This window comes from Neolamprologus multifasciatus, chromosome 16 (assembly GCF_963576455.1).
Source record: "Neolamprologus multifasciatus chromosome 16, fNeoMul1.2, whole genome shotgun sequence".
In the NCBI taxonomy this organism is placed as follows: Eukaryota; Metazoa; Chordata; class Actinopteri; order Cichliformes; family Cichlidae; genus Neolamprologus; species Neolamprologus multifasciatus.
In genome coordinates, this window is record NC_140454.1 from 972,716 (window position 1) to 988,045 (window position 15,330).

At 42.0% G+C, this 15,330-nt stretch overlaps 1 protein-coding gene across 42 annotated transcripts in view; it reads left to right on the plus strand.

Moving 5' to 3' along the window:
* Positions 1–15,330, plus strand: part of ttn.2 (titin, tandem duplicate 2) — a 253,336-nt gene that overhangs the window by 58,465 nt on the left and 179,541 nt on the right. For 41 of the 42 annotated variants that reach the window (XM_085135108.1, XM_085135090.1, XM_085135096.1 and 38 more), the window contains 24 exons: positions 634–912; positions 1,197–1,760; positions 1,996–2,277; positions 2,369–2,647; positions 2,730–3,011; positions 3,106–3,384; positions 3,598–3,885; positions 3,979–4,257; positions 4,374–4,655; positions 4,744–5,022; positions 5,181–5,459; positions 7,436–7,714; positions 7,808–8,095; positions 8,194–8,472; positions 8,759–9,040; positions 9,227–9,505; positions 9,590–9,868; positions 9,945–10,223; positions 10,311–10,598; positions 10,687–10,965; positions 11,291–11,572; positions 14,206–14,484; positions 14,601–14,882; positions 14,984–15,262. In XM_085135108.1, the coding sequence (XP_084991234.1) occupies positions 634–912; positions 1,197–1,760; positions 1,996–2,277; positions 2,369–2,647; positions 2,730–3,011; positions 3,106–3,384; positions 3,598–3,885; positions 3,979–4,257; positions 4,374–4,655; positions 4,744–5,022; positions 5,181–5,459; positions 7,436–7,714; positions 7,808–8,095; positions 8,194–8,472; positions 8,759–9,040; positions 9,227–9,505; positions 9,590–9,868; positions 9,945–10,223; positions 10,311–10,598; positions 10,687–10,965; positions 11,291–11,572; positions 14,206–14,484; positions 14,601–14,882; positions 14,984–15,262 (7,026 nt within the window). The remainder of the gene's footprint in view (positions 1–633; positions 913–1,196; positions 1,761–1,995; positions 2,278–2,368; positions 2,648–2,729; positions 3,012–3,105; positions 3,385–3,597; positions 3,886–3,978; positions 4,258–4,373; positions 4,656–4,743; positions 5,023–5,180; positions 5,460–7,435; positions 7,715–7,807; positions 8,096–8,193; positions 8,473–8,758; positions 9,041–9,226; positions 9,506–9,589; positions 9,869–9,944; positions 10,224–10,310; positions 10,599–10,686; positions 10,966–11,290; positions 11,573–14,205; positions 14,485–14,600; positions 14,883–14,983; positions 15,263–15,330) is intronic. The other variant, XM_085135132.1, reaches the window with a different exon arrangement.

Sequence of the window (15,330 nt, forward strand, 5' to 3'; positions counted from 1 at the left end):
GACAGCAACTAATCATTCAGTGGATCATTCCAAACCTTTGTCTTCACATGAATATATGCATCACTTTGGTTCCTCTATTCATTTCATAGCTTGGCATGAGCAGTCTAAGCAGAGCACTGGATGATACTAACTCACTCTCTTCTTTTTTCCACATCATCTTGGTCAGTATTTCCTTAAAGGCCAGAACCATCGCAGTCGTAATGTAATTTTATTTCTGAAGTGCATAAGCTTCTCGCTATAATGTTTGTCACGATTTGGCCATTAGGATGTTTACATTGGCATGCAAGTGGCACCAGACTGCTTTGTTTTAAACGTGTTTTCCCATGATCTGTCACCACGTCCACAATGTCTCTCTGCATGTTTTAAGGGCTTCAGATTGCCTCATCTTTCACAAACCAAGAAAATCACGTACACTGATATCATCTTCTTCCAGGCTGCTTTTGGTAATACCATGGGGCTAATGTTCTGCCATTTTTTGGGTTTTGTTTTTCTCCACAGTCACCTTGGCTTGCCATCCACCATTATTGTACATTCCACCATTCCTTTTCCTAATCTTTTGTTTGTTTGTTTTTACCTAAAGAGTCGCAGTAAATTTCATTACTAACTTGCTTTTTTTGTCTGTGTCTGCAACAGCGCCCCCTGTCTTTAGGCAGAAAATCGCACCTCTGGAGATAAATGTCGGCAGTCACACCAAGTTTGAATGTGAGATTGAAGAAGCTCCGGACGTGGCGTTCAAATGGTACAAATCTGGCACCGAAATCAGACAGAGCGAAAAGTATCGGATCGTCAGCCGCCACACTAGTTCCTCTTTAGAGCTCCTGAACCCTGTCAAAGCTGATAGCGGAGAATACACCTGCAAAGCTTCAAATCAACACGGCACAGACAGCTGCACTGCCTCGCTCATTGTCACCGGTAAGATCCCAAAAGGACCTCGTTTAAATTATCGCTATGCATATATGTGTTTGAGAGAGAGAGAATTATATACAAACACTGTGTTGTACTGTGAATTGTCAAGGTCAAGTGTGGAAGGTATGCTTAGTTTATAGCGCTAAGCTGCTGTATTATTTGGCAGTATATCACTATTAAGAAGCAAAATGTTGCCATGTCATATTGATCACTGAGTTGCACAGGTTTGTTTTTAATGGTGGTTTTTTAAACCTGTTGAACTTTTTGTGTGCTCTGCCTGCTCTCCATAGAGATGTACCCACCAGTATTTGTATCAAAACCAGACCCAATGACTTTATATGTGGGAAAACAAGCTGTGTTCCAGTGCTCGCTTACTGGATCCTCGCCTATGGAAGTTGTCTGGCACAAGGACAACATAACAATTTCCTCTGAAGGGAACTATGTCATGAAATGTGAAAAGAACAAGTATTCCCTTCACATTAAAAGGCTTGAACTGACTGATCAGGGAGTGTACCTGTGCAAGGCTTCCAACAGTGTTGGTGTAGCTACTTTTGCAGTAGAACTCAAGGTTATTGACAAGCCCCGGTTTGTTACGGTCATTGAGCCAGTATCTGCAGCTGTTAATGACCCATTGAGGCTGGAGTGCCACGTGAATGAGGACACTGGTGTGGCTGTCACCTGGACCAGGGATGGCAAAAAAGTCCACCAGAGTATGGAGAGTAAACTGTCCTTTGAGGACAAGGTCGCTGTTCTGGAGATCCCCAAGTCCAAACTAAAGGACTCTGGGAAATATGTGTGCACAGCTGCAAACGAGGCTGGCAGCTCCTCCTGTGAGGCTGTGATAACAGTTCAAGGTAAGATCGTAACGGTGATCTTTCCGTTTGCTGTGATGAAAACTTATGCATTTACCTGAAGTGAGGTCAATGTTGACAAGAGTTTTTAGCTAGCTCCAAGCTGATACTAATACTGTGCTGCTGTCTTATGCCTTTTTTGCATTCTTTTTTGCTTTCTTATGTCTTGGTTGACTTTTTTCTATATTTCACCAATGTATAAAAAGTCTTAGTGTTTTTGAACAAAACACTCTTTCAGAGCCCCCCGCCTTTGTGAAGAAAATGGAATCTAAGCTCACATGGAAACAGGGTATAGCTGCACGCTTACAGTGCACAATCAAAGGATCGCCTGAACTTCACATCCACTGGTTCTGGAATGAAAGAGAGCTGAGTAATGGAGACAAACATAAAATATCTTTCAAGAGTGGAGTTGCTACTGTGGAGATCATGAACGTTCTGGTCACAGACAGTGGCAGATACACCTGTGAGGTGTCAAATAATGCTGGGAGTGAAAGCTGCAGTACTCTTTTAGCTGTTAAAGGTTTGTTCAAGGATTTACTTTACATTTACTTCAGTTCAAACAAAAAACAAACTTTGGCATTAACTGCATTTACTTTACCTATGATGCATAGAGCCACCGTGCATTAGAAAAGACCTGCAGACAGTAGAGGCAGTGAAGGGAGCAGCTGCTCAACTGGAGTGCGAGGTCACAGGAACGGCTCCTTTTGAAATCACTTGGTTAAAAAATAAGAAACCCATCACCAGTGATCAGAAATATAAATTGATTTCCCAAGACTCAATAGCAAGGCTGGAGATTCAAACATTTGACACTGCAGATATTGGAGATTATCAGTGTGTCATATCAAATGATGTGGGAAAAGTCACCACTAAGGCTATGGCTAAACTTAAAGGTTAGTAACCTCAAGCCCATCACAGCAGCTGCGGAATCAGATTTAATTCTGTCCATTTTTAACTTGTAATGTGTTTCTGTAGATCCACCAACTTTCTCAAAAAGGGTTGAGAGTGTTACAGCAGTCTTGGGAAATACAGTAAAACTACAAGGAATGATTAAAGGTTCGACTCCCATCACTGTGAAATGGATGAAAGACTCCAAGATGCTAAGAGACGATGATCCAAATATCAAGATGGTTTTTGAGAACGGTGTTGTGAGTTTGTCGATAACAACAGTTGCCATCAGCCATGGTGGCAAGTATTCATGCCAAGCGGAGAACGAGGCTGGGCAACAAAAGTGTGAAGCGATCTTGACTGTGCAAGGTCAGACAGCATCTTTGATGCAGCGATGCCTTTACACATTGTAATATAGGTTTTTATGTCTAAACTCTTTGTCTTAAAAACTGTCTTATCCCAGAACCTGCCAGGATTGTAGAACCTGCAGAGTCCATTAGTGTGACGGCAGGGGACTCAGCCGCATTGGAGTGCACGGTCTCTGGAAGCCCAGATCTCAAAGTGAAGTGGTTTAAAGATGGGAAGGAGATCATTAGTGGCCGTAAATATAAGATGACTCTGAAGGATAATATTGCCACCCTGAAAATTCTTACTGCAGAAAGAGGAGATACTTCGGAGTATAAAATGGAAGTGGCAAATAAAGTCGGGAAAGACCAGTGCACATGCTCAGTCACTGTCTTAGGTTGGCTGCTGGTTTCAGCTACTTCTGAAATTTCCTTTGTTTTAGCTGTGTGTGTTTACACGGAAAACACATTGTATTCATACATTTTGGGAAATGCATTATGCTACAGCCCTAAAATGTTGCGTGTACAATGTTATTTGCTTTTGGATTTTGCTCAGTGGTTCCTGTCAGTGTGAAACTGCAAATAAATGATTTTTCTTCTTTAACGTCCAGATCGGATAATGCCTCCAGCTTTCACCAAGTCGCTGAAAAGAGTTGACGGTAACATTGATAATCCCGTCTCCATGGATTGCAAGGTGTCTGGGTCACAGCCCATGACTGTGACTTGGTTCAAAGACGACCAGGAGATTGTTTCTGGAGACAAATTCCAGCCTGAATTTAAAGACAGCTCTGCTATACTGAGAATCACGTGGCTAGAAAAGGCTGACTCTGGTGTTTACAAATGCAGAGCCACCAACTCAGCTGGCTTTAAAGAAACCAGCGGCACGCTCTATGTGAAAGGTCACGAAGGCTTGGCTTATCTTATGCATTTGTTTTTTTACGTGAATTATTTCATACTAACGTAAAATGTAAATTTGTGTTATTGGCCTCCAGAACCCCCATCGTTCACAGTGAAACCACACGACCAGGATGTTATTCCAGGAACTACAGTTTCCTTAAGAACAGCATTCACTGGAACAGCTCCTTTAACTGTGAAGTGGTTCAGGGAAGAAAAAGAGATAATTACAGGGGGCACTTATTTCATTAAAAAAGATGCCTCTTCAAGCTCTTTGGAGCTTCACTCTGTAAAGCCCACCGATACCTCGAAATACACGTGCGAAGTATCCAACGATGCCGGGAAGGTAGACTGCACGGTAGTCCTCTTTGTGAAAGGTGCAGTCTTTAGTATCACGTGCAACTTCATAAACCTGACTTCAGATTCAGCCACTGATATGATATTAACCATAAATCTCTTCTGTCTCATACTGGATATTAACCTCTTCTATCAGAACCTCCCGTGTTTGTGAGGAAACCCGAGGCAACCAAGCTCATCACCAGTGGTGACTCTGCCAGGCTGGAGGGCAAAGTAACTGGCAGCCCAGTCATCAGTTTCAAATGGTTCAAGGATGAAATGGAGATCAGTGCCAGTACTAAATACACAATGAGCTTGATCGACTTGATGGCAACTCTAGAAATAGCTAATTGTACAGTAGAGGACACTGGAGATTATGTGTGTGTGGCATCAAGTGAGGCTGGAAGTGACCGTTGCACCTGCACAGTTATAGTCAAAGGTTGGTTTAGTGTTAGTTTTAACGATTTTGCGTCGTCTTTTCTTGGTGATGTAACTATTTATATTACATGTCTGTTGTTTTGTTGTAGAACCGCCATTGTTTCTGCGTAGCTTGGAGCACAAGGACGTGGTGAAAGCTTCTGAGCTGATGCTAGAGTGCCAAGTCTCTGGTTCTGCTCCTTTTACTGTGTCATTTTATAAAAACTCCAAATTGATTCGGAATGACAAAAGACACAGGATTACTGTGAAAGATGACCTGCTGGCACTGCAGGTTCTGGCAGTAGAAACAGGAGATGTTGGTTTGTACCAGTGTAGTGTTGAGAATGAAGTGGGAAGGGCCTCCTGTGATTGTCACGTAACGCTAAAAGGTTAGTTTAGGTGCTTTTGTTGTTAGCTGCCGTAAGCTCTTCTCCTTAAAAGGCTGCATTTTAATCTGTATATTTTGAAATCTTAGCAAGCACAGTTCTCTTTTTGTTCAGAAGGAATTTACTTGAGATTGCTCAGCTTTTTACATCTTTCTTTGCAGAACCACCATCATTTGTTCGAAAGCTGGAGAACCTCAGCTCATTGGCTGGGAGCGAGGTTTCTCTCATTTGCAGTCTGAAAGGTTCTGAGCCCATAACTGTGGCCTGGCTAAAAGACAACCATGAGCTCAAAGAGGCTGAAAACATTCAGATTACATATGAGAACAAGACTGCGCTACTGCAGATCACCAACTTACAGAGCAGTCACTGTGGTAAATACTCTTGCCAGGTGCAGAATCAGGCTGGCAGCCAGACATGCTCTGCTGTGCTGACAGTCAAAGGTTGGTTAAGATATTAAACTCAACTTTGTTTGCACCCTTATTAAAATCTTTGTGTGCCTTCACAGGTTGATAAACTTGACTGTTTTCTTGCAGTCCTGTGAAATGGGAAGTACACCCTCCTTCAATTCTAAGAGTCCACATATTTGGACATAATAAAAATGTAACTGGCCCTTAGTAGGTCTTCAAATTATGTAACTACAACTTTAAATGAATAATTACACGTACAATAATACACCATAACATTACTTAACAAAAACTCCAAATGCAGAAGCAGTGTGTGAAATACACCCTTACTGCTTCCATAGGAATTACCGGGGTAAATAGCAGCCAGGAAGGAAGGTATGAATGCATTACAGGGTTCCTAATTGGCCGAAATTATTAATTTAAGCAGCTAATATATATTTAAATGTAAACGTGTTCCTGTGATCATTATGTTGGCTTGCAAAAAATGTCTCCCTCTGCTGGCATGGCAGCTTACTGCAACATATTGCAACTTTTGCAAGCATGTCCATGTCACACTTTGAATAATATGAATTATTATTATAATGATTATAATGTAATTATTGGTCATCAGTCACAGTTTTTTAAAAGTGCTCAGAATTACAATTAGATTAAAAAAAAAAATACATGTAAAGCATATAAAATATTCAAGGTAAGGATGTAGGCTTTTACCTTTTAATCTAAACATATAACAGTATTCCTTATTTTAAATTATCTTAAATTAAAAATTACTTATATCATCATCTGTGATTTTGCATCTAGACTTTTTGCACAAAGTAGGAACATTTCCATGCACATATTAGTAAATAAGGGTCAGTATTCCCAAGTACACCAGCAAAAAATGAAAATAAAGGTGTTGCAAAGGCTTAGTCAAAGTCCAGAAATCAGAAGATAAGAATTTAGTGATATCACTTATCAATCTTCTTCACATTTCAATTTGATTCTCTTCGATTCTTGCTACGCTCTCATTGGCTCTCGTCTAAATAGCATATCAGAGACATCACATTACTTAATTACTCACCGGAGAACGTCATTCGTTACACAACTCTTTCCATTACTTTCTTGTTGCTTCGTAAAATGCCCTGAAATGTCTCATTAATGCCAGTTAACAATATAAAAATCAGGCTAAAGTTCCACACACCAACACACATTTCTGTCCTAATGAGGGCAAACATACGCTCTTTCCTTTAGAAATGAACACACAACGCTGACAATAAAAGCAAAAAACTCGGCCCACAGAGACTTCAAAGTGATTGTCACACAGACTCTACTGTAGAAGCAGAAACAGGAAGCCTGACTGCTCATCCATTTGTTACCTGTCGAAGTTCTGGGCTGGAGTCAGCATTCACTCTGGGTTCTTGGCTAGCTTAGCTGGCGATGCAGTTGATGCAGTTTCAACTTTACCAACCTGCCCTTTAGTGCAATAAAAATAAAAGTAATGTTCATATCCACGCTGTAGATGGCGCTGCTATTTTCCTCCTCCGCCACACAAACTGAAATCAGCTGACTGTAGCACGTGCAAGTGGAAACGATGGGCAAGCACAATAACAATTTCAAGGACATGAACTAATGGGCTCTTGATTCCCATCCCTCGACATGAATCTGATATAAATAGTTTGGTGGGACATTAAGAAAGTTATGCTGGCAAACATCAGTAAACAGAGTTAAGCGAGAATGTCCTGATATGTGAAACCTTAGAATGAAGGTGTACTTTTTTTCACATGGCTTTCTAAAATCTGAATATATTAGCAGGAAGTTTCACTCAAGACAATGAGATTTGACTAAAACATTGACTACTTTTATACTCATCCATGCTTGAAATTACATGAATGTGACCTTGTAAGCTGACAAGGACCAAAGTGTAGAATCTTTAGTGTTCTGTAGGCTCAGGTTGATGGTCTGTAGTTGATGTGTTGTTGTATAGGAAGCTTTAAGATCTTTGCTGACTGTTTTTTTTTTTTTTTGGGACACCCCAGAACCAGCAAAAATCACAGAAGAGGTAAAGTCTATCAGTGTGACTCAGGGGGATCCGGCTACTCTGGAAGCCAGGTTCTCAGGCACAAAACCCCTGAAGGTCAGATGGCTAAAGGCTGGCAAGGAGCTGACCTCAGGCCAGAGATATAAAGTGCAGAGCAAAGATACCAGTTCTGTGTTGAAGATTATTAAAACTCAGAAAAGTGATGATGGTGAATATGTCTTTGAGGTTTCAAACGATGTTGGACAAAGTTCGTGTGATGCCACACTCACCATTCTCGGTCTGTTCTTAATGTCTATCACCTTAGTTTTGTTTAATTTAATCTCGCTTTGAACATTGTTTCTCACTCACCTTTTTCTTTCGTCCACGTCAGATCAAATAATTCCTCCGTCTTTTACAAGAAAACTGAAACAGACAGAGGGTGTCAAAGGATCATTTGCGCATCTGGAGTGTCTTGTGTCTGGTTCTCTTCCAATAACCATACAGTGGTACAAAGACGAGAAAGAGATCCAAACCGATGACAAACACAAATGCACATTCTTTGAAAATGTTCCCTTTCTAGAAATCTCCAATCTCGACACTAAAGACAGTGGCAATTATACCTGCATTGCTACAAATAAAGCAGGAACGGTCCAGTGCTCTGGAGTCTTATTTGTGAAAGGTCTGAACATATTTTTGTACCATTGAGCAGATGGATGTGTACAAAGAAATATAGTTAGAAGCATTTTTACCCAGAATTGCTTTGTCTCTGTCTTTCAGAATCCCCGTGCATTCTTGAAAAACCTGAATCCATAAATGTTTTGCCTGGCTCAAAAGTCCAATTTAGTGTACTGTTCTCTGGCACACCACCACTCACCACCAAATGGTTTAAAAGCAATAAAGAGATCCTGTCCAGTGCTGACTGGTCGGTGATCAAAGATAACACCTCGAGCACACTGGAACTCTTCTTCGCAAAAACCACAGATTCTGGAGACTATGTCTGCCAAATACAGAACGATGTTGGCTCCGCTTCATGCCAAGCAACACTCTTTGTCAAAGGTTATTAATCTTTATGTGAAACTGAGTTGCCAAGTATGCCTCCAGCCATCTGTTGGAGACATTTTTCTCACGTTATATTTGACTTTTCCCTTTGATTCACATTAAATCTCCACTTTCGACTGATAATTCGTACCTAAATTTTCCAAAATACCCCCCTTGCAAGTTCCCAAAACTTGCTATGAGTTTGCTTATGTTATCAACACTTGGATGGAAACATACACTTTGTGAATGTGTCCCCCATGTTGTTCATCTGATGGTTTATCAGTCACTCTCTTTTTTTCCTTAGTGCCTCCAAAGTTTACACAGATCCCAGCCCATGTGTCTGTAGTTTGTCCTGGTCAGAGTAAGGTTTTTGAGTGCCAGGTGACCGGCACACCTGAGATTGACATCTACTGGTTCAAAGAAGGCTCTGAAATCAGCCCCACTGATCACTATAAGATGGCCTTCGTCAACTCTGTGGCAACACTGGAAGTCTGTGGGGCTGAGGTTAAACATAGTGGGCTTTACTACTGCGAAGCTCGTAATGAAGCTGGCAGTGAGAGCTGCAGCATGGAGTTGAAGGTCAAAGGTGTGTTGAATGTTCATTGTGCTAGAATTACAAGAGCACTGAATTCAAAGCAGTGGTTTCCCTCAAACAAAGAGCTAGACTGATCTGATTTAAGTTAAACATATATGAACTGTAAACCTCTGGACCAGCAAGAAATACTTGCTGGAGTAGAATAGGTTCATGACCGTTTGCTCTCCCTCATTTCAGAACCGCCATCGTTTATTAGAGAACTGGCTCGAGCTGATGTTGTGAAGGGCTCCACTGCCATTTTAGAGTGTCAAGTTGCTGGGACGGGTCCCTTTGAGATAACATGGCACAAAGATGGAAAGGAGCTCAAACCCAGTGCTAAACATGCCTTCTCTCAGTTAAATGACACCGTGTGTCTTGAAGTGCACAAATGCGATGCTGTAGATATTGGTGAATATCAATGCACTGTTGCTAACGAGGTGGAAAGCTGTACTTGTAAGACTACACTAAGCCTCAAAGGTTGGTCTAAGCAGAAGAATAATTCTGCATATTTTCATTTGAGGTGAGGTCTTTAAACTTTAATATTTCATTCTTTCCTAATAGAACCGCCAACATTCGTCAAGACAATTGAGAACACTGCTACTGTTCTGGGTAAAATGGCAGAGTTTCAGTGCATTGTGAAAGGCTCTCCCATCACCTCTGTACAGTGGAAAAAAGATGAGAATTGGATATTGGAGGATCCAAAGATTCAGAGAACATTTGAAAGCAATGTGGCTACACTCCGGATCCCTGCCTGTGAGGCGATACACAGTGGCAAATACACCTGCCAGGTGGTAAATGAGGCTGGGCAGGATAAGTGTTTTGCCACCCTCACAGTGCAAGGTAACTAGTTGCAGCTATAAAATCTTTTCTCTGGCTCAGAAACGTTCTGAATTGTTGACTTTGCTTGGGATTTTAGTGCCTCCGCAGATCACAGAGAAACCTGAGGTGGTAAAGGTTACAGTTGGAGATCCAGTCAGTCTGGACTGTAAGGTTACAGGCTCCCCTGAACTCAGGGTGAAATGGATGAAAGATGGCAGGGAGCTCAAGTCCATCAGGCAGCACAAGCTGATCTTTGAGAACAATATCAGCAGCCTAAAGATTCAGGCTGCGCAGACAGAGGATGAAGGAGAGTATGTCTTTGAGGTGGTAAACTACATCAGTAGCTGTACCTGCAAAGTCAAGCTAATTGTATTAGGTTAGTTTCAAAAACACACCGCTGCTGCTATACATAATAATATGTTCACAAAGTCTAACTTGTGTCTTGGTGTTCTCTTGGCAACAGAGCAAGTAATTGCCCCAAGCTTCATCAAACCCCTGGTAGACATGCACGAGATATTGGGGTCCTTTGTTCAGATATGTTGCAAAATATCTGGTTCTCTCCCCATCTCTGTGGAATGGAAGAAAGATGGAACCAAAATCTCTAGTGGTCTAAAGCACAAGCTCATTCAGCAGGACAACTCTGTGTCCATTGAAATTGAACAGCTAGAGAGATCTGACGCGGGGTTATACTCTTGCAAACTGACTAACGCAGCAGGAAGCTGTGAATGCAGTGGGTCCATCGTGGTCAAAGGTCAGACACTGCTGTTTTTAACACAATTGGTCATATGATCCTAAACCAAAGGTGAGTACATCTTTAACCTTGTCCATCTTGTGTTCAGAACCTCCAAGCTTTGTGACAGTGCCCGAGTCGCAGACTGCTCTACCCAAAGCCACTGCACGCTTCAAAGGCACTTTTAAGGGAACTCCTCCCTTCACAGTCAAATGGTTTAAGGATGACGCAGAGCTTATGACTGGGCCTACTTGTTTAATAGGGCTTGATGGGCTGTCCTGTTTCTTAGAGCTCTATTCAGTGGGCGTCACACAGAGTGGAGTCTACTCTTGCCAAGTCAGCAACGATGCTGGCTCCGTACACTGTAGTGCAAACCTGACAGTAAAAGGTTGGATTTACATCTTTTAAATCAATTCTTGCAGAGATGCATTTATCTCATTTCTTCATCGCTGGCAAAACCCAATCCTTCAGTTACATTTTGTGTAGCTTTGCAGCATTTTGTTTATCATGTACGGCTTTTCCACTGCTGCGTTTTCTATGAAGCAATATATTTAGCACTTGTATGGCATTCACGCAGCCATTTTGCTTTTCCTTCTAACCCATCATTGTTGGCTTATCTCATCTGCTCACCTCCTGCCCATCTTAACCATGTTAAATGGTGAGTGTTTCCTCATGCCTCCAGCTGATAACATATCTGTGTTTTGGCTTTCCAGAACCACCTGAATTTCTACTGAAACTCCCTGCCAATAAGTTTTTGAAGCAGGGTGAGTCACTCCGCCTGGAGTGCAAAGTCAGTGGCACAGTCCCTCTGAAAATTACCTGGTACAAAAACGACGCCAAAGTTACAGACGGTGGCAACTACAGGACGTCGTTTGTTGACTCAGTAGCAGTGCTAGAACTGGTCTCCACTAGTTTTGAGGATGATGGAGTTTACACCTGTGAGGCTCAGAATGATGCTGGCAGTGTGAGCTGCAGCACTACACTTACCATTAAAGGTTAGCATCCCGTGGACTTCTCAAATATATTTTATTATTCTGATCACAGTGGCTGTTCAGTGTGTTGGTGGGTTATATAGCTGTGCTCCACTGCTTAAAGCTGGTATCCATAACTGATTGCACTACTTTATTTAACAATCCAGTATGGTCGAGGGTCATCTGAGGCTTTTCCCTTTCTTGTACTGCTGAAAAATGTTAATCTGCAAGTCAAAACAGATCATTTCACTTGAGCCAATACATTTTACATAACGCTTCACGCTAAGTTGACTGTAATGCTCTTTGTTAAAATCCAAGTCATTCTACCTATAGCTCCAGCAACATATGTTTGAACTTCTACAACTCTAAAGGAATTCACCATCCTGTCTGTAGTACAACAAATTGTTTTTTTTCCACAAACGTGCTGGCTTGTTGTAGTTTCTGATACATTTCTATGATTCCATGATCTTAGCTGCAGTGCAAGAAAACATGACATCTCTACACATCTCAGTCTTACAATTGTGTCCATTTGTACTTAGAGCAACCGTTTTGGTATAAAAACATATTCAATTAAATTCCAATTCAATTTTATTTATATAGCGCCAAATCACAACAAAAGTCGCCTCAAGGCGCTTCATAGATACAGAGAAAAACCCAACAATCATATGACCCCCTATGAGCAGCACTTTGGCGACAGTGGGAAGGAAAAACTCCCTTTTAACAGGAAGAAACCTCCAGCAGAACCAGGCTCAGGGAGGGGCGGGGCCATCTGCTGTGATTGGTTGGGGTGAGAGAAGGAAGACAGGATAAAGACATGCTGTGGAAGAGAGACAGAGGTTAATAACAGATATGATTCAGTGCAGAGAGGTTTGTTAACACATAGTGAGTGAGAAAGGTGACTGGAAAGGAAAAACTCAATGCATCATGGGAATCCCCGGCAGCCTATGTCTATTGCAGCATAACTAAGGGAGGATTCAGGGTCACCTGGTCCAGCCCTAACTATATGCTTTAGCAAAAAGGAAAGTTTGAAGCCTAATCTTAAAAGTAGAGATAGTGTCTGTCTCCCGAATCCATACATTTCTAAAATCCGACCCCAGTTCCATCAAAGATGAGACACTGTGTAAAATGTCAATAAAAACAGAATGCAGTAGTTCGTACAAGCCCCTATTTTATTAACGATAGAACAAAAATGACACAGTCTCAGATGTATTTCCAGCAGATTGCGCAGCAGCATACCAAATATGTGTTTACAACTCTAACAGCTCATCTGCATCATAGTTCAAATTCACTTTCCCCAAAATTCCACACCAGTTTAGAAAAATTCCAAGTTCCGTAACAAATTTCAACAATTCCAAAATTTTCACTGAACTTAAACCACACTTAAATTACGGATTTGCTGTCACTACAACTTCCAACTTCATTTCCCACACGTTCTCACTCCCAAAGCGTAACATTTTACGCTAGGTGAGAAATCGTCAACATATTACGTTTTCGGCTGCCCACCACGTTCCTAAATGACGACCTCGGAAAAATGAGGAAATATGAGAACCGTATGGACTCAATCTACACATGTTCGCTCTTTTTCTTCAAATCACTTAGAAACACGCTATTTAACATCATTAAAGTCCTGGTTAAGCTCAGGAAAAAGGTTATGGTTGGGGCTAGGGATAAGGTTAGGTTTAGGGCTGGAATACAGGGCTGGAACGTCTATTACCGCGAGAGCATCATTGCACTGGATTTCGCCCATAACCCGCCGCGTACCATAAGAACGCCAAAGGTCTCCTTTCGCGTTCCTCAGGAACACCGCGGGACGTGACAAAACGTCGGCATGTTACGCCTCGGGAGTGAGAACGGGCTGTCATTTTCCATATTTCTTAGAGATCTGCTATTCTAATTGCAGTTCCAACAAATTCCAAGACCCCAGAAAAATTCCACATTCCAATTTTGTGTTTGGCTAGGAACATGACCCAAACTCAGGACTTTCCTGGTAGCGACTGTGAATTTATTTACAGTATTAGAATAAACAGTGAGAACCAAAAAGTGTTCAAAACAGTGGGATTTCCAAAATTCCCGTGGGTACCTGACAAAACACGACGTAATGATTTAGTAAACGTTTTCACCAGACGATGGCCTGAGACCGCTTTCAGTTTCCGCGAGCCGGGCTTGTGCTAGCTTTGCCACTCAGTGATCGAGCGTTGATCGTAGCCCAGCCCCACTGTTAAGTAGCAGACGGTTGATGAGGATCGCTGGCAGCAGATGTATCCTGATTGAAGAGCAGGCGTGGCTGTTCTTAGCCCGGGAACGCCACAAGCCTGGTGTTGCCAGAGAACCGGCACACTGGCCACAAACACAAACGCACACAGCGGGAAACAGGGGACTAAAAACAAACCACACAAATGACATAACATTAAAAGCAGTTCGACCAGCGAGGACTGACGGACCATGACAAATTGTTCCATAAAATTTCCACATTAAATATACAATCTTTTCTAAGACTTCATGTTCTTACAAAAATTCCACCCGTTAATCTATAGTAATGTTTTCAACACTGCCAGCTTTGAGCTTCATTCAACAGTTATGGGTTCCAGCTTTAAGATCTAGATATGAATTGTTTCCCTCGTGTATTCCTCTTTAACGGTTCCATCATCTTCCTATAGACCCCCCATCTTTTGTCAAAATACCCCAGCCTGTTGAAGGGCTGAAGGGTAAGGACGTAAGTCTGTACTGCGAGATGAGTGGTACAGCTCCATTCCAGATCACCTGGTTTAAAGACAGGAAACCTCTCATGGAGAGCAGGAAGTTTAAGCTGGTGAGCGAGGGCAGCTCGGCCACACTGCATGTCATTGGAATAGAGCCCTCAGACGCCGGCGAATACGAGTGCAAAGTGTCAAACAGTGTAGGAAGCGATACCTGCCAGACATCAATTAAACTCAGAGGTCAGTAGAAATCGCGATAGCATTAAATTAAAATAATATAAAATAAAATTAGATTTTCAAATGACTTTGTCACCTTGCTGACTTTGCCTTTTGCGCTGTTTTTCTCCTCTCTTCAGAGCCACCATCATTTGTGAAGAGACTGTCAAACATTACAGTGATACTGGGAGGGGAGGTGACCCTTGTGGCCACTGTTAAAGGCTCTGAACCCATTACTGTGTCCTGGGTTCAAAACAAGGATCACATTCTCAGGGACAGTGACAACAGGAAAATCACCTATGAAAACAACCAGGTGGCAGTTAAAATCTTTAACGCTGATGCAACTACGGCAGGCAAATATACCTGCCAACTCAGAAACGATGCTGGGAGTGTGGAGTGTTTCGCTAACTTGACTGTTCTAGGTTTGTAATCATATAATTCTCTCTCTTTCTGTTTTGTTTTTCCACCTGCAGCCTGAATGTGTGATTTTAAGTATTTTCTGCTCCCTGTCTGTTGACTGCAGAGCCTGCTAAAATAGTGGACAAGCCCGATGCTCTGAGCGTGACGGCAGGTGATATGGCTGCCCTGGAGGTCAAAGTGTGTGGAACCCCAGAGCTCATACCCAAGTGGTTCAAAGATGGTGCTGAGCTGGCTTCTGGGAGAAAATACAAAATCTCATTTTCCCGGATGATTTCCAGCCTGAATGTGCTGTCTGCTGAGAAAGTTGACTCTGGAGAATACACGTTTGAGATTATGAATGAAGTTGGGAAGGACCTGAGTAAAATCAACCTCACTGTTTTAGGTAGGTAACGTCTTTGTACCTTGAGCTGGAATAAGCTGATCAGTGTGTTCACCCATTACCCCATTGAC